The sequence below is a fragment of the Cornus florida genome, unplaced genomic scaffold, assembly GCF_030987335.1.
Source record: "Cornus florida cultivar Cherokee Brave unplaced genomic scaffold, ASM3098733v1 CherokeeBrave_3.0.0_Hap2_Chr01, whole genome shotgun sequence".
Lineage (NCBI taxonomy): Eukaryota > Viridiplantae > Streptophyta > Magnoliopsida > Cornales > Cornaceae > Cornus > Cornus florida.
The window spans coordinates 70,652,440-70,678,578 of record NW_026775571.1 but is presented as its reverse complement, the minus strand read 5'-3'; the positions used below and the strand labels follow the sequence as shown (position 1 = coordinate 70,678,578).

General features: G+C 35.4%; 4 protein-coding genes across 4 annotated transcripts; 2 read left to right on the top strand and 2 right to left on the bottom strand.

Moving 5' to 3' along the window:
* Positions 1-542: 542 nt before the first annotated feature.
* On the top strand, positions 543-1,820 carry LOC132274280 (putative F-box protein At4g22180). The gene has a single exon (XM_059775526.1). The coding sequence runs from the start codon at positions 543-545 to the stop codon at positions 1,818-1,820; it is 1,278 nt and encodes a 425-aa protein (XP_059631509.1).
* Positions 1,821-3,088: 1,268 nt separating this feature from the next.
* Positions 3,089-8,865, bottom strand: LOC132299846 (DNA-directed RNA polymerase II subunit RPB2-like). The gene is given in 6 exon segments (XM_059796709.1): positions 3,089-3,203; positions 3,285-3,538; positions 4,007-4,443; positions 4,445-4,605; positions 4,720-4,928; positions 7,024-8,865. Coding segments are annotated over 4 exon segments (822 nt in total). The 5' UTR covers positions 4,891-4,928; positions 7,024-8,865; the 3' UTR covers positions 3,089-3,203; positions 3,285-3,485.
* A 917-nt stretch (positions 8,866-9,782) lies between these two features.
* LOC132299836 (DNA-directed RNA polymerase II subunit RPB2-like) lies at positions 9,783-20,445 on the bottom strand. Its single transcript, XM_059796698.1, has 25 exons — positions 19,946-20,445; positions 17,321-17,542; positions 16,917-17,207; positions 16,591-16,788; positions 15,988-16,052; positions 15,801-15,887; positions 15,599-15,719; positions 15,435-15,479; positions 15,210-15,347; positions 15,042-15,114; positions 14,776-14,852; positions 14,582-14,689; positions 14,381-14,497; positions 13,980-14,135; positions 13,794-13,898; positions 13,547-13,672; positions 13,386-13,463; positions 13,166-13,261; positions 12,962-13,077; positions 12,777-12,846; positions 12,645-12,698; positions 12,417-12,560; positions 11,923-12,222; positions 10,656-11,078; positions 9,783-10,478 (listed from the first exon to the last, which is right to left on the bottom strand). The coding sequence occupies exons 1-25, from the start codon at positions 20,186-20,188 to the stop codon at positions 10,359-10,361; spliced, it is 3,573 nt and encodes a 1,190-aa protein (XP_059652681.1). The 5' UTR covers positions 20,189-20,445; the 3' UTR covers positions 9,783-10,358.
* Positions 20,446-24,957: 4,512 nt separating this feature from the next.
* Positions 24,958-26,139, top strand: LOC132274272 (F-box protein At2g05970-like). The gene has a single exon (XM_059775514.1). The coding sequence runs from the start codon at positions 24,958-24,960 to the stop codon at positions 26,137-26,139; it is 1,182 nt and encodes a 393-aa protein (XP_059631497.1).

Below are 26,139 nucleotides of genomic sequence, written 5' to 3'. Positions count from 1 at the left end.
GTCCGAACGCCCGAACTTTACCTTACCCATACGAAGGGAATGCTTTGCACAGTATCCGGCAGATAAGTCGGGCAAAAGCACCTAATACCCTAGCGATGTATATATATATATATATAGTTGGATTTGAGTGAGGCAAAATCAGAGTGTAAACGGAACTATTGGGCCAAAAATTGGGCCCACAACACACACCGCCTTCATAACATACGCACCGCCGCCTTTACATATAACATGCACACCGCCGCCTTTACATACGCACCGCCTTTACATATACACACACCGGCCTATAACATATAACAAATACAGCCGGCCGCCGGTGCGAAACTATTCTGATCAATCTCTCTGTCTACAAGAAATTACACACACATACGCACACAAGAAACTATTTTGTGATCAATCCCTCTGTCTACAAGAAATTACAGACATACGCATACAAGAAACTATTTTGTGATCAATCTGTGTCTACAAGAAATTACAGAGACATACGCATACAAGAAACTATTTTGTGATCAATCTCTGTAGAGTTTCGAAGCATAGACATAGACATGGCAGTGATTTCCAAAAAAACCTATTTGGGTCATCGCATCAAAAGAAGAAAAACATCAGCATCATCACCACCACCGAATTGGTCTGGACTCCCCACTAACTTGTGGAAGTCAATCCTGAACAGATTGTCTGTGGTCGATTTGCTTAGCGCCGGAGCAGTGTGTCGTTCTTGGTGCTCTGTTGCAGAAGCCATAAAATCATCTCTAGAGAGTCCCCTATTTGATCAACCGTTGCTCTTGCTTCCTGGTCCAGATCATGGCAAAAAAAATAGCCCTTGCTTATACAATTTTACAGAGAAAAAAGTGTACAAGCAGATGATGAATATTCCAGAACACTTGGGTAATTGCAAAGGATCATCCCATGGGTGGCTGATTTTGTTGGACCAAGAAGCATTCCCACATATCTTCAATCCATTCTTGGGGGCTAGGATTCAACTCCCTCTTTTTGAAGTTCGCAAAACAAGCCTTCATTGCTTCTTTGTCCGGGATATTAAGAAAGTTGTACTCTCATCAGACCCAATTCAGAGTAAGAACAACTACTGGGTAGGAGTAATATATGGTGTAATTGATCCCAAGCTTGCCTTTTGGAAGTATGGAGACAGTGAATGGACTGCCCTGGATGGTGCAGATCATGCCTACTGTGATATCATTTCTCACCATGATCATATTATTGCTTTGGGTGAAACAGCTTCAGTTGAAATCTGGGATTTCAATAATTCTGTCCCTGCAAAAAAGATGCAGATTGAGCCTATTTTTCCTGAGAAAAGGGTGGAATTTGAAAATTCTCTTGGAGATGATCTTTATACCATTCAAAGTTACATAGTGGAATCAAAGGGTGATCTGCTGCTTATTGTGAGGTATATTGGGAATCATGTTCGCTGGGACGGTGTAGTTGTTCATGAGGCAGACCTTCTTGATGAAGAGAACCAATGCTGTATTTGTTCTCACTTGACAAAGCTATTTCATGTTTACAAGCTGGATTTCAGTCAGAAAACATGGGAACAACTGGCATCAATAGGCGATGATCGCGTGCTGTTTTTGGGTCGGAATCAATCTGTGTCACATTCAGCAAAGGGTTTTCCATCTTGTAAAGGGAATTCGATTTACTTCACGGACAATTACTATTGTGATCATTTGGGTGAGAATGACATGTATGGGCATGACACGGGCAGGTTTGACATGGAGAATCAGAGTATAGAAGTGATTAATGAAGATGAACATGATTGGCAGAAGATTCAACCAGCACCCATTTGGGTTGTTCCTAATCCATGCTACTAGAGACATCCAAAGATATAATTTAGCAGAGTAGTTTCTTCCTATTTTTGTATTCTTATAGGCTACAAAATTGTGTATTAATAAATTTTTGAATTGCATATATATATTTTTTATTTTGATTTGGAGTAAGAACGTAGTTTTTGATTTGTTGGTCCTTGTGAATCTGTTGATACTTGTATGTGAAAGTTTATACTACACTCTGATGGTCAATCAAAATGGCCCTCTTTTTGAAAGTTGTTCTGAACTAAATTAAAAGGAAAATTGTAAACCAAGGAAAGAAGCTTATTAAAATTATAACAGCCACACATACCAAAATCAAAATACTCTACCTCAAAATTCTCAGTACCCCATTCTTCCAAAAATTCCAAAATGGGATATGCTGCTGATCCAACTGTTATATACACCATCAGTGCAAGATTCTTTACCAGTCCACAAGCCTAATGTAACACCAGATGACACACAAATGTACGTAGAAAAAGATGCAAATTATAACGCAGAATTCTATATTATGCAGCAAACTCACTTGTCCTTCAGGAGTTTCTGCAGGGCACATCATTCCCCATTGGGAATTGTGCAACTGCCGTGGTTTTGCTAGTTTCCCTGGTAAATGCAATTTATAACACAGTTAAAGCTGAAGGTTAAGAAAAAATAAACAAGCAATGGAGTTGCAACATAGATGAAACTGTGTGTGTGTGTGAGAGAGAGAGAGAGAGCCCTTATGGGGAAATCTAGACCCTTAACAGCATCATTGAACAAACAATGACAGAGAAAACTAAAATACCTTCTCGCCCTATTGGAGAATTCAATCTTCACAAGTGTGACAAAGTGGAGCCATATGTTAGGCGATTTAACACCTATAGAAATCGGAGAACATTTTAAAAATGATACTGCACATTCACCGGCTGCATTTGCCTGTCCCCGGTTCCCAATAGCAAGTGAGTATTTAAGGCCACTAGTAATTGGTTTCGCTTTAATTGCAAATTGCAGATTAACATCCTTCCCATTGTCAACACTCTGCACGATGCACAAAATTATATACATTCAAGCACCAGCAAAAGCATCAAATATAAACTATATTAAAGACTCCGTATGTAAAATAACCTTCTGAGCATAAGCTCTCACATCCCTTGTTAACTTTCTGACTAGCTGCAGTAATATAAACAACCACCAAAACTTTAGAAACCCAAAATCTTTGAAAACCCAAATGAAAATCAAGGACTTTCAAATGGTCATAGAAGCTCCAAAATATTAAAGCAATCACAAACCATTCGAAAGAGGCCACCAAGCAAAGGACCAGCAAGATCGAGTCTCTTATTGCCATAGTGATCCCTATCATCCTCCGCCCTTCGTCCAATTGCACGTAGCAGAAGCTGGTGAATAATATATCTGGTAGAAAAGCAATTAATGTCTCTCTAAATCACTAAGAAGCCACAAAAAAGGAACATATTCAAATTAGACAAAACCTACCCAAAATAGTAAGCTTTCTTTGTCTCACAATACTCTCCTACACCAACATGAGGAAGCATTTCCTTTTGGAGGATCTCTTTGGCATACCTACGAAGTAAATGAACAGGAGACTCTCCTTAAACAAAAAAAGAAGCACAAAAGACAGCTTTACACTCGTGTATAGCAACAGCCAGCATTCATAACACATATTTAATCCTCTTTTCATTTGTGACACCAACAGTGGCCTCTCGTTTCCCGACGTAGTACAGTGCAACCTGCAATACGGGAAGAAAAGCATAACCATCTCAGTAAGGCCGCACTGCCACATCACCACAAGAATAGCGAGAAAAAAAAAAAAAAAAAAAAGAAAAGAGAGAGAAGAAATCAAATGGATGCTAACATTTACAATGAAACTGAATTTGCAATCTAGGAAACAAGAGCTGAAACCTAAACAAAGATATTGAAGCTGCTAAAAAATCAAATATGAATTAGAACCGAAAGGACATTACTTTTGAAAGGTAAAAACAATTTTAATGCCAGCAAGCCCGAAGATTATGTTTAGTTCATATTGGAAACATGAACTGCTATATTTATTCATATTGCTTGAAGTTTAGCTTATTCAATACAGAGCAAACCAGAAAGAAAAGCTAATCTCACACTAACTACCCGTTAAAAATAAAAAATAAAAAAAGGATAACAGATAAAAAAAATTAAATGATGATATAATACAGTGGGAGAGTTACCTGTTGATTTTATATTACAAATGCTTCTTCCAAGGAGGGTCGTAGCAACTCCATGAGTGTCAGAGAAATCATAGCAAATATGCTCAAATATATCTTTGTCAGCAACAAATCCTAATGCCCGAAGCACAATAATAATAGGAATCTCAGTCCAAATGTACGGAAGGGTAGGAGCCCTGCAGTTACATAACATACCCAAAAACAACAAAAAAAATTCATAAATTCCATAAGAATTCAAAAGGCAAAAAAAAAAATAAATAAATAAAAAAGTGCTCCAAAAAACACCCCTAAACACCATATTTAATGCCCATACCCCTTTGGCACTAGTCCGTGAAAGCATCCACACAAAAATGCTACTGGGTGGCCTGTTCTGGGAGTCCACCATTGATCGGACTTCTGCCACATAGGCATACTTGTTTGGCTTCCTCTTCTTAAACACAGACGTGATTGGTGCTCATCTTCTCCTAAGCAATTAGAACCTTTTCACTCCCATTGTTAATGAAATACCCACCTTGATCATATGGACACTCTCCCAGATCCGTCAAATCTTTCTCTGAATTCTGATATAATGTGCAGTAGCTCGACCAGAGCATTATAGGAACCTAAAGTATATGGCAAAAAAGAAGCAGAAAGTCAATCCTGAAGGACAACAAAGAGGCATAAGAGCCTATTCCCAGATGTCAAACTTTCATCAGTTCGGAATCCAATTCACATACCTTCCCAACGAAGACTTTAGTAAAATCTTGAGTTTCAGTTACTTCTTCACCATCATGCCCTTTCTTTATCACTCTCTTAGTGACATCCACAAACAATGGAGCCGAGTATGTTAGATTCCTCAATCTCGCTGCCTTCAGAAACAAAGTCACAGTTTCTCCATCTGACATCATTGGCTTACTAAGATATATCTGACCAAAGCATAGATGGTCTGCAAGACACCCATAATCATTATGACCAAGAAGCAAAGTTAGCCCATAAAGGAAATTCTATTTCTACTTTCAATCAAGCAATCAACAAAACTAATTTACTCTATGGATAGTATAACAATAATAATTTATTTCTCTTGTAACATTTAAAATCACATTTATTTTTAAAGAACAGAATACTAACAAAGTTTGTATATCTATTTATATAAAATGGTGACCCTAAATAGTTGGAAAAAATGCATTGCTAGGCATATTTATTATATAAAATACGTAGAACTTCCATTAATTTATAATGTGGAAGATGAGGCTTAAAGTCAGAAAGACAATTATATTAAATATACTACTACTATACTTTTACCATATTTTTGCCATTACAATTGTATTTGTGGTGACCACGTATACCATAGAAAAAGGAAGGTTGAATAATTCGGGCATGTCATCTTGTTTTCAAAATTGTCTTATGTGATTCCTTTTAAAATGTATTTGTGCTACAAAAATCACTTGGGCAGTGCCTTAGCTGCACCGGCCAAGTGTATGACTTAATGTAATTTATTTGGAAATTATAGTCGAGGACAAGTTCAAACACGTGTCTAAAAGTGTCTAAAAATGTCACAAACATGGAAGCTCCATAGAATTGTCCGTGCTTCTTAGGCAAGAAGAACTCAGACCAACACAAAATTTGTTTTCATTTTTGCTTCCCATCAAACAATTACCGAATTTTATCTCCCACATACAATTGCATTAACTAACCAATAAATACAACAGATTCTGGTAAAACTTAAATTACAATTACAATCAAACAATGATGAATCTTTACATCCTTTGTCTCATAGGTTCATTAAAAGCAACCCAGGATTGCCAGTGTTACAGAACCATATAGTCATAAAACAACTAACCAATTATCTTAAGCAAAACCATAATTTCAGTTCAGCCAAACTAACAAAAAAAATATTAGGCTTTTCCAAGAACCACCCAGGAACACAGGAAAAACAAATTACAAAACCAACCACCTAAAGCTACTTCACACTAAAATCACAAAGATCTTCAATTTCCACCTTCAGTCAAACTATTAACATACGTTATCTTGACCAACCAACTAAAGCAACTAATCAATGACTATTTTATATCAGAAGTCCATCATTCAGTTAAACATAACAATTTTTTACCCAACTACTTCGGGCAAATTTTCAATTTCACTATATCTAAGGTAGTCTTGTTTGCCCTTGCCCAAACCACATTGATCGATGTAATGCACCCTGCACCTTCTATCACATTCATGGGTGTTCAATAAAGAAAACTATGTATTAATCTTTTATTGTTTTCCGTGTACCTTTAAATTGATCAATATATAACACAATCTCCTTTTCTATAATGCCTTTCTTCTTCTAGTCTATAATTTATTAGAAAATTGTTTGGCATAAGATATATTGACTCGATCAAATCTCACAATTATGGGGCTTCCACTTCTTTTATTCTGCAAGTAAATGAATACTAAAATAAAGAATCTCACTCTTATGGGTCTGCAAACATATAAATTTTGACAACTTCAAATATGTAACAAAGGTAGAAAACGTCAGCACTAAAAAAAAAAAAAAAAACAAAAACAAAAACCAAAAACAAAAACAAAAACAAAAGTATACAACCTATCACCATCAACTGCTTTGCTTCAAGGGGGCTGCATAACAAATTTATTATGCTGATTTTGGTGTTTCCTTGGGGTGTCTTAACAATACCAGAGTCATCTTGGTTTATCATTACCAGTTAATGGAGAAGAATGTCCTTTTAAGACTTAATTAACTCAAATGATCAATTCATGAAAAAGCTAAATTTGAAAACTATTTAATAATGAGCTATGCTATGTAAACGGAAAAGACACACCGAATAAACTATGCCAATCCAATTCATTGGTCAAGTGGTGTCACCAGTGAAGTCTACTTCAACATTTGAAATGGTGGTTTAGGCTTTCTTAGCTTGGAAACACAAAACAGAGATGCAATTTTAAAACATACGTGGAAACTTGTGTCAAATACTCAGAACAAACTATGACTCAAACAAAATACTTAATCAGAAGGAGATATTTTGGGGATTTTAGCATACCTCAACAAAGCAGTTGATATGGAAAAAGCTACTTCAGCTGAGATCCTTAGCAATGCCCTTCTTAATCAAAAGCAGGGATAAAAATGGTTCAGAAACTCTCTTCCGGACTAACAATTGGCTGCAAGAAGGCCCTCTGTTCCTCAAATACAGCCACTCGCCAGCCCATCTTTCCTTGATTCCTCGCAACCATTTTACTCAGGTGATTCTTAGTGTTTCTTTTAAGTTGCATGTTAAAAGACCCTTGGCTATTCAAGTACTGCTTGAAGCTAGGTTACTTAATTAGCAGTGAGATCCTTCGGCAGCTTATAGCTTGATTGGCGCAGTGAAAGAAAGTAAAGCATATAATCCTTTAGACCAATATGAAACTATGGGCGGTATTGCAAAAGGATGCACTAGCAGCACAACCAATACCTAGTTCTTGATATGTTTTTTCAGAGTGTGCATGAATGGCCACTTAAGAACTGAAACAGGATGGTGTAGCAAGTTCCCTTTGGATTGAGAATCAATGCTTGATCTCATAGCCCCAAGAGTAGGTTTATTAACTCCATGGCTGCTCCCATTTACGTAGCTCTTCTTCTCTCCCTCCTTTTTGATAATGTTGTGCCTTCTCAATCCATTGATTTCCTCTACAACGGATTCAACCCAACAGACAGATATGGATTCTACCAAACAAACCTTATTCTAGTTGGATTTGCTACCATCATCCCACCAAGTGGAGCTCTTGAGCTTACTAACAAATCTTCTACTAATGTAAGAGGACATGCATTCTATCCCCAACAAATACAAAAATGTATAGACTTGTTTAAATATGCGAAAGTGCTTTTATTTCAGTATCTCATGAGCCATGATTCTGAGAGAGTATATCCAAACATTAGCTTAAGTGCTACCTCCTCCATCTCTCAAAAATGAGGTTGAGGGTTTAGGTCCAATTAAGACTAAGTGGGTGGTTTGTCTTACCTATCAAGAGAAAAAGAAAAGAGAGATAGAGAAGAAGAAAATTCTGAGAGAGTACAACTCACTGTAACATCCGTGAAGGGAGTAGCATCTCCTTCCTTCCCCGCGTGAGCTGCAACTTTACCCATGATGCACTCAATAAGCTGCCCAATTGTCATTCGAGATGGGATAGCATGCGGATTCACAATAATGTCAGGGGTGATGCCTTCGACAGTCCATGGCATGTCTTCCGCCACGTGAGCTGCAACTTTTTCTTTTCTTTTCTCTCAGACATATTGTCGAGTACCTATCCCACATTCCCACCCTACAATCCCTTCGCCATCCACTTGGTCCCATATCATATGTAACCCATTTTCCATTCCAAGGTGGAAGTTCATTCCACATGTTTCCTCTCCGGATTTGCATTCCTTCATAAATTGTCCTTTCCAATCCTCTGTTCTGAATAAAATTTGTGTCTTTTTTCAGAGCTAGAATTATTTTGCTGAATCTGAAGGACCCTGCTGCTGCAAGAAGAGCTTGGATTGAATGGGACATTCCTTCTTTTGTTAGAGAAGTTCTTGGCATTTATGTGTTGACACTCCTTTAACCATAAAACCGTAATCGCCCAGAGCAAAGCGGAGAAAATCTACTGTCGTGACACATCAAGCCTCCACCTCGTCCTCCCCCACAATCTTAATGGAGTCTCGGTTACAGCTCGAGGCTCTATTACCATGTTTGAATCTGGTATTGCTGAGTGCCGTTATTTTATATACAACGGTTACTTTTATGTTTACTTTTTAACTCTCTGCATTGGGCAGCCATACAAGATTTTCTTACACTAACTTTGTAGAGTACTTTGCTTGAGGCATGTTATTACAAGGAAAGTCTTGTGGGTACAAACTGAATTGAATCGAGTATATACAGGTTTGGTGTTAGTCCTATATAGTAGTTTATATATATATTTTTTTTAGTTAAATAGGGAAATACTTTGTCGCTATAATTAATACAAGTATCCGATCACATGAACCAATCCGGATAAGTAGGGTGACTCGACGAGAAGATGAGTGAGAATGTACATTAGCACTTCAATGTGCTCAATTAACTCTTAGCACATGACAATTCTAATTTTTTAAAAGTAAAATATGATTGGTTTTTAACTTACTTTGACTGAGTTATAAAAATTTTAATTTCACAGCATTTACATAAAGACCCACTGGCACTGCAATTCCTTAGTTTACAATTTTTTAAATGTCATTTTTTAAGACCCACTGGCACTGCAATTCCTTAGTTTACAATTTTTTAAATGTCATTTTTTGAAATTTTTTGTGCAATGACAAATTTCACTATAAAAGGAGGAAAAGACATTATTAAGCCTCACTTTAAAAGGAGGGAAAGATATTATCAAGACACGATCGAGTGAAATTCAACGTGTACAAACTACAAAGTCAATTATTTGTACCACAATATTCAATTAAAAAATATATTTCTTTATCCTAGAAGCTTTTATGGGGCAATGTGTAACACATACATACTGCATAAAAAACAAAAACTCTTGGACCGTCGATAATAAGAAATCAAAATTTTACAATTGGTTTGAGCATGAGAAGTTACAACCAATATTAGTTTCCAAGCAAATATCTCACATGTCCAAATATTTGAATCTCCAATATTTTTTATCCTGACAAAGCCTAAGTCGTCACATCTTTATGACATGAAAAAATCAAAATGTTTCTCGATTAAAAATGGTCCGTGTATGATTGTGCTTATCCAATGATACAATGCCACCAAATATTTGAAATGCGTGACAAAATGAACAAAAGAAAAAATTCAAAACTCAAAAAACATATATTTGTTTCCCTTGATAAAAAGAAACCAATTTATTTTCTTCAGAATAATAAACCATATGCTATTACAACTAAAATACACAGCCCACCGGCCACTGCTCTCAGTCGCTCATTACAACCACCAGAGGAGAGAAGGAAGGAGATATATATATATATATATAGTGGTAAAGCAAACACACACTTCTGCCCACACCGAGCTCAAACCCCTCCCCTCTTCTTTAAGGATGGGGAGGTTATACTATTGTGCGTTGTTCATTGATGCTTGTAGCCACACAACAACTATAGTGGCAAAGAAAATTCCACAAGGCTGCTCTCAACCAGCACGGTAACGCAGTGAAGACTTCTTGCTTGTCAAAGTTTCCGTTACCTTAACTCCATGGTAATATGGCTGACCACATACTCTGCAAAAAGAGCTACAAAACCCTGCAAGAATACCTGATCTACCAATGAGCTTCCGGGAAAAAAGAACGCAGAACTAGTGAATTCATGACCCCGAAGCATCATGAGCTCCTTTTATTTGGCCATTAAAGGTTTTAGCTTAAGAGAAGGCCAAGTATATTAGGCTCCTTTCTTCTTCTTCTCCTTGGCTTCTTTGATTTCCTTTGTGAGCATTCTTGGTGCAATGGCCATGGACATTAGCTCTTGGAACAGCAGCTTACAGGCATAAGGAATATGCACCTGCAAATGAAAACGTCAAAACCAAAAAATATGGCAACATTAGGCATTTCACCATCAAGCCAGACAATCAGAGTAAAGATAATGTGTGTGTGTGTGTGTGTGTGTGTGTGAGAGAGAGAGAGAGAGAGAGAGAGAAGCCAATGGCTGCCAACAAAAGATTGACAAGAAGACATTCACCTGAACAATGTCAGTTTTATTCTTGCAACCTCTGCATTCAAAAGAATTCTTCTTGAGGTTTGCAATAGCTATTAGCCCACATTTCTCACAGACGTGAACCCTATATGCATCACTTTGGTCAAACAACCTTTCTTTAAGAAAATGAGCAGCACCATGTGCAATCATGCAATCCCGCTCCATCTCTCCAAATCTGAGACCACCATCACGTGACCGTCCCTCAGCAGGCTGCCTTGTGAGGATCTGCACAGGGCCTCTCCCACGAGAATGGATTTTGTCATCAACCATGTGCTTCAATCTTTGGTAGTAAGTGGGGCCCAGGAATATCATAGCTGTAAGCTTCCGCCCTGTGTGACCATTATACATCGTCTCAAACCCACGCATTTGATACCCACATTTGTGGAGAGCTTTGCTGATGTTGTCCACCTGGATTATGATGTAAGAATGAATACTAACATTTAGAACTTCTATCGCACGCAACTAAATCCAGTTTCAATTCATTGCAATATAAAATAAAAGCTTTCCATGATGCAATTTCAAATTTTATTAGGAAAATTAAATTACAATGTTAAATAAATATAGGAGTCCCCATGACAAAGCATGAAAATTTTTAGATAGACTAAAATTAAAAATTATTTTCAAGTGGTTTCAAGACAGAATATTAGAAAAGTTGATTGCTTGTTTAAAGGACAACAAATTTAAAACCGCCCAGACTTCAGATTTCTAGAAAAGTTCAGTAAATTAAAATTGATTCTGGTATTTGAGCAATAACAAACATTATGTCAGAGACCTCATGTCTAAACCATCTGTCAGAGTTGGAGCTTATAGCTCCTCAAAGTAAATGAGAGAGTCTTGTAAGGCAATGGCCGCAATGCACATAGTAACAACATTACCCTGTACATACTCTAATGCACAATGATCCAGAGACTCAGCAGCTTCGCTACCGTCAGAATATTTACATGAAGGGCCTACGAAATTTAAATTGCAAGCTTCAATATTGACTGTCCTTGTCTTATTTTAGAAAGCAAAGTCAAGCCAAGAAAATGTAACGATTTATTTAAAGACGAGAAAGTGCTTTTCAGTATCTCATGAGCCATGATTCCGAAAGAGTATCACCAAACATTTGCTTAAGTGCTATCTCCTCCACCTCTCAAAAATGAGGTTGAGGGTTTAGGTCCAATTAAGACTAAGTGGGTGGTTTGTCTTACCTATCAAGAGAAAAAGAAGAGAGAGATAGAGAAGAAGAAAATTCTGAGAGAGTACAACTCACTGTAACATCCGTGAAGGGAGTAGCATCTCCTTCCTTCCCCACGTGAGCTGCAACTTTACCCATGATGCACTCAATAAGCTGCCCAATTGTCATTCGAGATGGGATAGCATGCGGATTCACAATAATGTCAGGGGTGATGCCTTCGACAGTCCATGGCATGTCTTCTTGCGTGTAAGTCATGCCAACTGTTCCCTTTTGACCATGCCTACTGCTAAACTTATCGCCGATCTGAGGTATCCGAACAGATCTCACCCTTACTTTCACAAATCTCAACCCATCGGCATTTGTTGTTAGTAACACCTACAAAAGCACCATAAAATTAAGACAATAACAGAAAATTAATATAAAAAGAAGCCCAGATTCAGCATTGAAAGAAGAACAAACTTGAATTAATATTCTTTCTTGATAAAAATCATTGTATGGTCTATTAGCTTAAATGGAACATACAACAGCAGCCAAATTTGACAGGAAGAGAAAATTAAAGTAAGGCACACCTGATCCACTGTCCCAGTTTCACTGTGGCGTAAGCTTGTGCTATGATCACGCTTTGTGTAACGTGAAGCTTGTCCCTGAGCATCATCCTGAGCAATAGGAGTAGTCTTCCCGATGATTACATCCTCACCTGAAACTCTGGTTCCCTAATATATAATGATAGCTCAATTTTAGAATATTTGAATCAAGTAGGAAAGAACGTGGAAGCAACCAAATTTGCATAAACTCACAGGAGGGGCAAGACCATCGTCATCCAATTTATCATAGGAACCATGTCGCATGCCCTGGAAAACAGTTCCTCAGATAAATGCCAGTTTCACACAAGCAGGAAAGCACCAACAGTATACAAACTCAACACTTACCATGGTATTAGCTCTATCAGGACGTCCAAAATCCTCTTTAACTAGTGTCCCCATCTTCTTCTCTTCATCCCTGTAGAAAAGAAAATTAGTAATGCAATATCTCTGATCCTGAAAGAGAAATTACAAACAAGCAAAGAAATTAACATGCAAAAATATTATGGGAAAAGAAATATAAATTTAATTACCTATATGATCGGAAAAATAGTGACCGAAAGAATCCACGATCTACTGATGACTGGTTCATAATAACAGAATCTTCTTGGTTATATCCAGAATAGCAGGCTATGGCAACAATGGCATTCTACATCAGAAAGGAAGACACAGAAAAGGTTGTCAGAACCATTACCAAAGTGAGGCAGAAAGAAATTGCTACAAAAGCAAGAAGTTACAATGCCAGCAGGTAGCTGCCTAAAGTGCAAGTGCTCCATGGCTCGAGTGGTAACAAGAGGCTTCTGAGGATAGTAGAGAACGTAGGCCAACGTATCCTGAAAGATTTAGATAATAATAAGTAATCCTAACTTGTCATAGAAGACAACATGCATAAGAAAAGCTAAAATTTAGAAGAAAATGGAGAAAAAGGGAGAGAAGGGCAGGAAGACAATTTCATACCATACGTAATTGGTAGTTGGTGACATAAATTCCCATGGCTTGCTTACCCATAGCTGACTGATATGTATTACGTGGAGACTGATCGCAAAAACAGTAAATAAGTACGATAGGGAAGAAAATATGTCTTTATCAGATAAAAGTCATCAGCATGATAAACTTACTTGGTTGTGGTCAGGAAATGGTATAATTGAAGCACAAACACCCAATATCAATGATGGATGGATTTCACAATGGGTATAAGTTTCAGAATACGCCTCCTCTGGATTAAGCCTCGCACTTACAAGATCCTAGAGCAATTAACATTAACATTTAGTAAATGTTCCATTATATCTTGAAGTGATGGTTGATTAACACAACAATTCGAGACAGGTGTTTGAGCCAAACTGAAACTGTTTCTTGGATACTCACATTAATTGTCATGGAAATCATAGTAGTCTCTTCTTCCTCTGTGTCAATGTACTCTATACATCCCTTTGCTACAAGATCATGCCAGCCACCCTCTTCTGGGGTTTCCTGAAATAAAGATATTCCATTGGCATCATTGAGGATATACATTTTGCCAATACATATGTCAATAACTTTAATTGAACATACCCTTTGTTGTAACACTTGGATATCCTTCTTTTTTATAAGAAGTCTTTGTTTCTCCACAATAAATAGTGGTCGACTGCAACGTCCATAATCAGTATAAATCCGTAATTCTTTCAAACGGATATCCCTAACCACCCCAACTTCAGTATTGACATCAACCTGTGCAATTAAGTGTTTGTACATCACAAATGATCCAGGGACTCCACTTAATGAATATACATACATACATATATATATATATATATAAGGAAAGAAAGAACACAAGCAACACGCTAAAAGGGGTCATATGGTCTTTTCACAGCCAAAGCATTGGCAGGTTATAACTATATCATCAGAAGTGGAAAAATTCACAAAAGATTTCAATAGGATCTTATGTGAAACACCTAAAATATGTGTGCGCTTACCCGTCTCCTCAGCCGTCTCAGGGTTTCCACCAACATGTCAGGACCACGATGAATGCCAACCCAACAACCATTAACAAATATTTTCGTAGCCCGTAGAATCACCGCAGGAGAGATTTCCTAAATTAAAAGGAAAATTGTAAAACAAGGAAAGAAGCTAATGAAAATTATAACATCCACACATACAAAAGTCAAAATACTCACCTCAAAATTCTCAGTACCCCATTCTTCCAAAAATTCCAAAATGGGATATGCTGCTGATCCAACTGTTATATACACCATCAGTGCAAGATTCTTTACCAGTCCACAAGCCTAATGTAACACCAGATGACACACAAATGTAAGTAGAAAAAGATGCAAATTATAACGCAGAGTTCTATATTATGAAGCATACTCACTTGTCCTTCAGGAGTTTCTGCAGGGCACATCATTCCCCATTGGGAATTGTGCAACTGCCGTGGTTTTGCTAGTTTCCCTGGTAAATGCACATTATAACACAGTCAAAGGTGAAGGTTAAGAAAAAATAAACAAGCAATGGAGTTGCACCATAGATGAAACTGTGTATGTGTGTGTGTGAGAGAGAGAGAGAGAGACAGTCCTTGTGGGGAAATCTAGACCCTTAACAGCATCATTGAACAAACACTTGCATAGAAAACTAAAATACCTTCTCGCCCTATAGGAGAATTCAATCTTCGCAAGTGCGACAAAGTGGAGGCATACGTTAGGCGATTTAACACCTATAAAAATAGCATAACATTTTTAAAATGATACTGCACATTCAGCACACAAACTTCTAAAGAAAAAAAAAAAAAAAAGGACAATTACAATCAACCTGGGAAACTCCAGCTCTTGTACCGGCTGCATTTGCCTGTCCCCAGTTCCCAGTAGCAAGGGAATATTTAAGGCCACTAGTAATTGTTTTCGCCTTAATTGCAAATTGCAGATTAACATCCTTCCCATTGTCAACACTCTGCATGATGCACAAAATTATATACATTCAAGCACCAACAAAAGCATCAAATATAAACTATACAGAAGACTCGGTATTTAAAATAACCTTCTGAACATAAGCTCTCACATCCCTTGTTAACTTTCTGAATAGCTGCAGTGATATTAACAACCACCAAAACTTTAGAAACCCAAAATCTTTGAAAACCCAAATGAAAATCAAGGACTTTCAAATGGTCATAGAAGCTCCAAAATATTAAAGCAATGACAAACCATTCGAAAGAGGCCACCAAGCAAAGGACCAGCAAGATCAAGTCTCTTATTGCCATAGTGATCCCTATCATCCTCCGCCCTTCGTCCAATTGCACATAGCAGAAGCCGGTGAATAATATATCTGGTAGAAAAGTAATTAGTGTCTTTCTAAATCACTAAGAAGGCACAAAAAGGGAACATACTCAAATTAGACGAAACCTACCCAAAATAATAAGCTTTCTTTGTCTCACAATATTCTCCTACACCAACATGAGGAAGCATTTCCTTTTGGAGGATCTCTTTGGCATACCTATGAAGTAAATGAACAGGAGACTCCTTAAACAAAAAAAGAAACACAAAAGATAGCTTTACACTCGAGTATGGCAACAGCAAGCAATCATAACACATACTTAATCCTCTTTTCTTTTGTGACACCAACAGTGGCCCCTCGTTTCCCGATGTAGTCCAGTGCGACCTGCAATACAGGAAGAAAAGCACAACCATCTCAGTAAGGCCGCACTGCCACACCACCACAAGAAAAGCAAAGGGAAAAAAAAAAAAAGGAAAAAAAGGAAAGAAAAGAAAAGAAACGTGAGAGAGAAGAAATCAAATGGATGCTAACATTTACAATAACATATACAGATTAAGTTCCAAAATTAATTAATTTATACAAATGAAACTGAATTTGCAATCTAGGAAACAAGAGCTGAAACCTAAACAAAGATGTTGAAGCTGCTAAGAAATCAAATATGAATTACAACTAAAAGAACATTACTTTTGAAAGGTAAAAACAATTTAAATGCCAGCAAGCCCAAAGATTATGTTTAGTTCATATCAGAAACATGAACCACTATATTTATTCATATTGCTTGAAGTTTAGCTTATTCAATACAGAGCAAACCAGAAAGAAAAGGTAATCTCACACTAACCGCCTGTTAAAAAAAAAAAAAAAAAAAAAGAAAAAGGGATAACAGATCAAAAAAAATGATGACATAACACAGTGGGAGAGTTACCTGTTGATTTTGTATTACAAATGCTTCTTCCAAGGAGGGTCTTAGCAACTCCATCATCTGAGTGTCAGCGAAATCATAGCAAATATGTTCTAATATATCTTTGTCAGCAACAAATCCTAATGCCCGAAACACAATAATAATAGGAATCTCAGTCCGAATGTACGGAAGGGTAGCACGAATATACTGGCCTGAGGAGCCCTGCGGTTACATAACATACCCAAAAACAAAACAAAAAATTCATAAATTCCAATAAGAACTCAAAAGGCAAAAAAAAAAAAGAAGTGTTCCAAAAAACACCCCTAAACACCACATTTAATGCCCATTACCCCTTTGGCACTGGTCCGCGAAAGCATCCGCACAAACATGCTACTGGGTGGCCTGTTCTGGGAGTCCGCCATTGATCGGACTTCCGCCACATACGCATACTTGTTTGGCTGCCTCTTCTTAAACACGTAGACATGATTGGTGCTCATCTTCTCCTGAGCAATTAGAACCTTTTCACTCCCATTGATAATGAAATACCCACCTTGATCATATGGACACTCTCCCAGCTCCGTCAAATCCTTCTCTGAATTCTGATATAATGTGCAGTAACTCGACCGGAGCATTATAGGAACCTAAAGTATATGTCAAAAAAGAAGCAGAAAGTCAATCCTAAGGACAACAAAGAGGCATAAGAGCCTATTCCCAGATGTCAAACTTTCGTCAGTTCCGAATCCAATTCACGTACCTTCCCAATGAAGACTTTAGTAAAATCCTGAGTTTCAGTTACTTCTTCACCATCATGCCCTTTCTTTATCACTCTCTTAGTGACATCCACATACAAGGGAGCTGAGTATGTTAGATTCCTCAATCTCGCAGCCTTCGGAAACAAAGTCGCAGTTTCTCCATCTGACTCTGTCATCATTGGCTTACTAAGATATATCTGACCAAAGCTAATCTTATAGATGGTCTGCAAGATAGCCATAATCATTACGACCAAGAAGCAAAGTTAGCCCATAAAGGAAATTCTATTTATACTTTCAATCAAGCAATCAACAAAACTGTTTACTCTATGGATAGTATAACAAAAATAATTTATTTCTCTTGTGGCATTTAAAATCACATTTAGTTTTAAAGAACAGAATACGAACATGGTTTGTATATCTATTTATATAAAATGCTGACCCTAAATAGTTGGGAAAAAAGGCTTTGTTAAGCATATTTATTATATAAAATATGTAGAACTTCCATTAATTTATAATGTGGAAGATGAGGCTTAAGTCAGAAAGATAATTATATTAAATATACTACTACTATACTTTTACCATATTTTTGCCATTACAATTGTATTTGTGGTGACCACGTAACCATAGAAAAAGGAAGGTTGAATAATTCGGGTATGCCATCTTGTTTCCAAAATTGTCTTATGTGATTCATTTTAAAATGTGTTTGTGCTAAAAAAATCACTTGGGCAGTGCTTTAGCTGCACCGGCCAAGTGTATGACATAATGTAATTTATTTGGAAATTACAGACAAGGACAAGTTCAAACACGTGTCTAAAAGTGTCTACAAATGTCACAAACATGGAAGCTCCATAGAATTGTCCGTGCTTCTAAGGCAAGAAACTAAGAAATGACAATCCAACATCAAGAAGGAACTCAGACCAACATAAAATTTGTTTTCATTTTTGCTTCCCATCAAACAATAACCAAATTTTATCTCCCACGTACAATTGCATTAACTAACCAATAAATACCATAGATTCTGGTAAAAATTAAATTACAGTTACAATCAAACAAAGATGAATCTTTAGATCCTTTTGTCTCTTAGGTTCATTTAAAGCAACCCAGGATTTCCAGTGTAACAGAACTGTATAGTCATAAAACAGCTAACCAATTATCTGAAGCAAAACCATAATTTCAGTTCTCCCAAACTAACCAAAAAAAAAAGGCTTTTCCAAGAACCACCCAGGAACACAAGAAAAACAAATTACAAAACCAACCACCTAAAGCTACTTCACACTAAAATCGCATAAAGATCTTCAATTTCCGACTTAAGTCAAACTATTAACATACATTATCTTGACCAACCAACTATAGCAACTAATCAATGACTACTTTATATCAGAAGTTCATCATTCAGTTAAACCTAACAATTTTTTACCCAACTACTTCAAGCAGATATTCTATTTCACTATATCTAAGGTAGTCTTGTTTGCACTTGCCCAAACCATATTGATCGATTTTCTCTCAATTCATCTCGAGCGAGCGCTTGCGTGGTTGCTTCAACGATCTCACAAAAGCTTTCATTTATAACTTTTATCCTTCTTGTCTTGTTGCACACCCATCTTAACATTCACATTTCCAATCACGCAATATTCTAAACGCATTCCTCCATTTAACCATTCAATTTTGATAATGCTCACTTATCGATATTTCTTGACCCTAAATATTCAGTACATTCCTATTTATATTTCTAGATTTGCTTCAGTTACTCTATAAAATTAGTTTATTTCTACTTACCTAAATCCTTTTAATGTTATAGCTTCTCTCCAAACCTCTAATTTAGCATAGTTTCATTACCTATAACAATATCATCAGCTTCAAAATTCAGTTAAACAATCAGAATATTTAGTTCTCTCATGAACTACCCAGAAACCCTAGATGCAAAACTTAAATTATGATGGCGATTAAACAATCGCAAATCCTAGATCCTTTTTCTCTTAGGTTCATTCAAATGCAATCCACGAACACTATAAATGAAATACTCTTCCCTGTCATAAAACCACATAAAAAGGCTTAAAATTTATACTTCCAACTAGAGTGTTACATAAGTCTATATTCACAAAACAACTGACCAATATCTGAAACAAAACCCATGTTTTCAGTTTCAGCCAAAGAATGATAAAATTTTAGGATTTCTGACGAACCAGCTAAGAACCTAGGGAAACAACCTATGAAACTAACCAGAGAGAGCCACTTACTCACGCTAAAAATCTCATAAAAATCTTCAATTTCTGTTTTCAATCAAACTATTACCAAAGTTTATATTGACCAGCCAACTACAGCAACCAACCAATGAGAAAGTACTTCATATCAGAAGTTCAAAAGTCAGTTGAACAATCACAATATTTAGGATCTCTCATGAACAACCCATAAACCCTAGACAGAAATCGAAACCATGAACCCCATACTGAAGAAGACTATTCTGTACGAAAATCACATAAATATGCTCCAGTTGATGTTTCAATTCTACAAAAGCAAATTCTTCAATTTCGACTTTTATGGGTTTGAATTGGGTTTTTTTTTCTGAGACTACAATCCAATCCAGAAGCCCTAAATATAAAGCCAAGTAATATAGTTGTTGATCGAACCTCGACGAAATCGGATTGGTGGCCTGGGTTGTGCTGCGACTCGGGACGAATCTCAATATCGGCAGACTCATCTACGATTTCTTGCATAGTGTTCTGTATGAACTCGTCGAACGAGTCGAGCTGCTGACGAACCAAACCCTTTTCTTCGAAGTATGCACTGATAACGGTCCACGCATCTTCTTGGGTGATCTCTTCCTCTTCGTCGACGCTTTCCGATGGATCGTACTCTTCCTCCAAGTCCATAATTGTTCAGTTGTTTGTCTACCACCACAACTCACAACCACCCACCTTTTCCTTCTTCACAATCTAACTTCTCATTAATACAATTTTCAAGCACTCAAATCTGAAGAATTTGGCGACAATCAATGGAGAATCTCGGTGGATCCCGTTCAAAGACGACCGATTACCATCCTTCTGTTACAAATGCGATTTCAATCAGGTTGCATTCGCAGTTGGGTATTGCCATGTATGTGCTTGGTAAGAGTCCTCAATGACCAAACGGGACAGGACTAGTTAGGTCTTAATAAGTTCTCCAGTAGCATCCAACTGAAGTTAATTGGGCTAGGTCTAAAGACCCAATCGGCCTCTTCTAGGCCAACTTCTTGGCCCAAAGTCTATCTATCTCCCAGGTCTGCCAATGTGCACTAAGGCTGCAACATGGGCGGGTTAGGCAGGTTGGAGATCTAGCTCGAGTCCAACTCCAGCCCAATTTTAATCATATCTTCAACCTTAATTAGTCAACTTGATCTCAACTCATCATTCTACTTTTACACCCGGATTTACAATTCGAGCTTAAATTTCATATTATAAAGTCGGGTTTATTTGGATTACTTATATGGCTAATCTCCATAGGCTCCGTTTGATTAGATAAAAATAAACAAGAAAAGATATAGAAAGTGAATGAAAAGTGAAGTTAATGAAAAGAAAATAGATTTTATAGCATGCATTTGGTTAGCATGGAAAATTTATGAAGAAAGTTGTAGAAAAATATTAGTTTGTTGGTTTGGATAGCATGAAAATGAAAAGAAAGTGATTATACACACCAAAACTATCCTTTTAGAAAAAAAAAAAAAAAAAAAATCAAATATTTCACAATATAACTATATATATATACACACATATCCATACCCATATACCCATACAAAAATGACTTGCATTAATATACCAAATTAAAAGTTCAATATGGTTTTTCAATAAAACATTCAACGAACAAAGTTTTTCCATCAAAATTTAAATAGTAGCAGAACTACTTGGGGAAAGTTTTCCGATTATATTGTATATTAGTTTATATAGAGAGAGAGAGGTGTGTGTGTGTGTGTATATATACATATATATATATGTTGTCTCTTATATATATTGGATACTGTGTATATATTTGGAACGAAAAAATCGTTAAAATAGCGTCCCTTTATTATCAAAAATTCTGAAACTATATATGTAATAGTGATCTAAGACTATTAAACTCATTATTTTAAGTATGATTTGGGATTATGAGTGGCTAAAATTGTAACATAGAACAGACAATTAAAAAAAAAAAAAATCTATTTAGAAGGAGCAATTTTATACAAATTATCATTGATATTCTGTATTAAATGTATAATTTGCGTTGCCAGAGAAATGTTGAGAGAGAACTTACCTTTGGAGAGAACTTTGCAATGATTAAGTTATGGGTAAAATTGGAACAACAAATAAATAGGGGATTCTTTCACGCGAAAATAAAATTTTGGGGGAAAAAACTCGGGAAACTAATTTTCCATTACGATTCTCTTTCCATCTATCCAAACTTTTAAAAAAATTAAAAATTTTCTTTTTTCTTTCTTTTCTAGTCGTTTCTACCTAACCAAACAAAGTCTAGTGAAAAATTAATATGATCTTTGAATTAGTTTCAGATTAAATTACTCTGAAACAAAAAATATATATATAATTAAATAATAAAATTAAAACTTATTGCAATTTTTTAATAAATTACAAACAAATTGTTAAAAAATTAATTCTCCTAAATATTAACATGCAATAATTAATATTTAACAAGGGCTAATTCCATAAAAACCCCACTACTTTCAAATTTTGATCATAAACATCCAACCTATTTCAAAAAATCCCCTACACTTTAAAAAATGATCAAATTGTCCCAATATTCGTGTCCGACCCATTAACCCGACTGTGAAATGACAAATTTAACCTTACTATTTAATGTTAAATTTAAAATTTAAAATTATTTTTTTAAATTACAAAAATAATTTAGAGAGGGGTGAGTTTGAGCGAGGGGGGGGGGGAGGCTTTGGTGAAGAAGATAATTAAAAGAGTATTTTTGTAATTTTTTAAAAAAAATTATTTTTAGTTTTAAATTTAACATTAAATTTGTAAGGTTAAATTTGTCATTTCACAACTGGGTTAACGGGTCGAACACAAATATTGGGACAATTTGATCACTTTTTAAAGTGTAAGGAGTTTTCTAAAACAGGTTGAGAATTTATGATCAAATTTTAAAAATAATAAAGGTTTTATGGAATTAGCCCTTAATGTTATAAGTATTACATATATTAATACATGAGGACTACTAATTGCATCAGACAGTCGCATCTATAATTGATTACAAAAATAGTTATAATTAATACACTTTTTCTATTTTTATGAAACATTAAAATCTAATTTTATAAAATAATATTACCTTCTTTCTTGAATTGTATTCTCTCTCCTCCCATGTGTTTGTGCATATATCTTTCTTCTTTCTTATTATTATTTTTTTTTCAAAATCAATCATCTATCATATGTTATCATCAATAATTATCTATCACTCAAACCATTTTTTCTCTAAAGTGTGACTATCTCATCACCACTATGCTTCTCTTTGGTCTTTACTAAATCATTCAATTTTGTCATTTACAAATAATAAAAACTCAATTATACAATTTTACTTCAACTAAAATTCAATTATCACCACTATACTTCTCTCTCCCTCTGTATTTATTAAACTATTCACTTCTATCTTTTACAAATAAATTAAACTCAATTATACAATTTTACTTCAACAAAAATTCAATTCTATAATTTACTTCAATTAAAATTTACAGTCTTAAAAATTCACATCTAAAGTATAAATAAATAATATTTAATCCATCAACGGTAAAAAATATATATATTGAAAAAAGAAAGAAAAAACAAAGAAGGAAAGAATGAATCCATTTAAAGACGATTCAAACAAAAAATAAAAAAGAAAGAAAAAAAGAAAAGAAAAGAAAAGGAAATAATGCATTATATATATATATATATATATATATATATCTATATAGACAGACATGGAAAGAGGAGAGAGAATAATCAACAAACAAAAGAAAATAATTTCGTCTTATAAAATTAGAGTTTAATGTTTCATAAAAATAGAATCAATGTATTAATTATAGTTATTTTTTTAACCAATTATAACTAATCGCAGCCGCGACTGCAATTAGCAGTCCTCATTAATACATAGGGTTGATGGACATTTATAGTTCGTAACAGGATTAACAGGATTTTCTAGGAAAACCATTTATGCTGCTTGAGACATTGGGTGTAGGAGATTCATCTCCCCTAAAGGGTGAGGATATCATTAGATAAAAAATAATTAAAAAAAAAAAAAAAACAACGTATAGATACATTATAAAGACATAATATATATGTTTTTAAATATATTCAATAAGTAAACTTTTATTGATTTGTTTTAAACATACAGGGTAAAGTGAAAAAAAAAAAAAAAAAAAAAAAAAAAAAAAACTTGTTATATAAAAAATGTGCAATAAATACCCCTCCTATTCAGTATGTGAATATAATAAATTCCTATAATTTAAAATTATACCCCTCCTATTTAGTATGTGAATATAATAAATTCCTATAATTTAAAATTATGTAGCAAATTGCTCCGGTTGTCAATTTTGACCAATTTTTTGATATAAAAATTCTAAAATACCCTTAATGAAATTTGTGTATATAAAGAGTATTTATTTTTTATTTTGCCTTAAGGGGCATTTTAGGTATTTTAATATTCAAATTGGAAAAATTTCCTTACTTGCTCAAATTTAAAATTGTAAAGGTTTTGTAGAGTTTTTTTTTTTTTTTTGCACATTCCGTATATAATAGGGGACATGTCTTGCAATTGAAAAAGTCAAAATTTTCATCATCATTAAATCAGATCACGTATATGAAATAATTGTATACTAAAATGCAAAAATAAAAGGTATTTTGAGCGGGTAATTGTTTGTGAATTGTAATTAAGACAAACAAAATGGTTTAATTCCTATTCGAAAAATTGGTTCGATTTGAGCATAGTGGAATTGTATTGTCCTTGTAAAAAAACATAAAATAAAATAAAAAAAATAAAAAATAAAAAATAAAAAAGAAAAAGAAAAAAAGAATTGTGTTGTCCAAGTTTCCAACTAAAACCAAGTAGAAATTTAGAGTCCAAACTGGGCTAGCTTTGAAACCCATAAAGAGACTTCTGTAAGTCCGACCACACTGTCAAAAAAATAAAATAAAAATAAAAATTGGGTACAGTTATTTATTTAAAAAGAGGATGCAATTATAACTTTACCACAATTCTAAAAATAAATTCCTTATCAATTTTTCTTTCCAAAAAATAAATAAAAAAGAAAACATTTGAATTGAATAAAATATCTAATAATCTTTCAGAATCAACATCGGTCCATCACCATGAGAATTTGGTTTTTGTTTATGTGGTTCACATAATTGGAAGTCCAAACAAATCGGTTCAGAATTTAGTTTCCTAAATTGAAAGCAACTCTTTGTTTTGGTTTAGAATTTAGTTTCCTGAAGTAAAAATAACTCTTGTTTTTGTTTCCTTTTGGACATGAACTTCCCTACTTACCTTCACACCCACATAGTATATTGTTAACAGAATCCCTACAGAAGCATAACTTTCGTTTTCTGTCTCGGAGAAGCATAACCTTCAACTCGTATTACTCCAACTTCTGCAAGGTCTGTTTGCACAACAATTGAAGCCTAAACACATGACAATGATGGCCAACAAAACCCATTTGGGTCATCCCACCAAAAGAAGAAAAACATCATCAGAATCATCACCAGATTGGTCTAGACTTCCGTCTGACTTGTGGGAATCAATTCTGAACCAATTGACAGTCGTCGACTCGCTTCGCGCCGGAGCAGTCTTTCATTCTTGGTGCTCTCTTGCAAAAGCCCTGATATCATCACCATCAAGTCCATTGTTTGATCAACCACCATTGCTCCTACTTCCTACTCAAGATGGTGATCAAGGCAACAAAAATAGCCGTTGCTTATATAATTTTGCAGAGAAAAAGGTGTACAAGCAGCTGAAGAATATCCCAGAACACATGGCCGCCAGTCACATTGGATCATCTCGCGGGTGGCTGATATTTTTAGACCGCAAAAAAGCAGCCCCATTTATGTTTAGTCCATTCTTGGAGGTTCAGATTCAACTTCCTTGTGTCGCTTGCAGAACCTTCATTTATGGTTTGTTTGTCCATCCAATTGAGAAAGCTATACTCACATCACACCCAATTCACAGTGAAAAATATTGGGTTGTGGTAATATGTGGTTCTTCTTCAAAGCTTGCATATTCTAAGTGTGGACACAGTGAATGGACTGCCCTCAACGGTACACATCAACCCTATTGTGATATAATTTCCTACAAAGATCATGTTTTTGCATTAGCCGAGACATTGTCAGTTGAAATTTGGGATTTCAACACTTGTTTGAATATCCCAACAAAAAAGATGGACTTTAGGCCTTCTTTTCCTAGGAAAAAGTTTGAACTTGATAAGTCTCTTCTTGGAAATAGTCGACGGTGTTACATGGTGGAGTCAAAGGGTGATATTCTGCTTATTATGAGGTATATTGGGAAGCGTTTGACAAAGGTTTTTCATGTTTACAAGCTTGATTTTGATCAGAGAAGGTGGGTGAAGCTGGAATCCTTGGGCGATCGATTGCTCTTTTTGGGTAGGAATCATTCTGTTTCACTATCACAGGAGAGTTTTCCATTTTGGAAAAGGAATTCGATTTACTTCACGGATGATTACAGGGATCGAAAATATGAGCCTCACATGTATAGAGGTCATGACACAGGCAGGTTTGATTTGGAGGATCGGAGTATTGAATTGATTAATAAAGATTATTTGCAGAAGATTGACCCAGCACCCATTTGGATTGTTCCTAATCCATAG

What these genes read in the sequence shown, in the direction of transcription:
- LOC132274280 (XM_059775526.1), top strand. Translation starts at nt 543, where the DNA reads ATGGCAGTGATTTCCAAAAAAACCTATTTGGGTCATCGCATCAAAAGA.
- LOC132299836 (XM_059796698.1), bottom strand. Translation starts at nt 20,188, where the DNA reads ATGGACTTGGAGGAAGAGTACGATCCATCGGAAAGCGTCGACGAAGAG. An exon ending in ACAAAAGAAAAGAGGATTAA is followed by an intron (nt 15,888 to 15,987) that starts GTATGTGTTATG and finishes TTTACTTCATAG; the next exon opens with GTATGCCAAAGAGATCCTCC. An exon ending in GGCAGCTACCTGCTGGCATT is followed by an intron (nt 13,078 to 13,165) that starts GTAACTTCTTGC and finishes TTTCTGATGTAG; the next exon opens with AATGCCATTGTTGCCATAGC.
- LOC132274272 (XM_059775514.1), top strand. Translation starts at nt 24,958, where the DNA reads ATGGCCAACAAAACCCATTTGGGTCATCCCACCAAAAGAAGAAAAACA.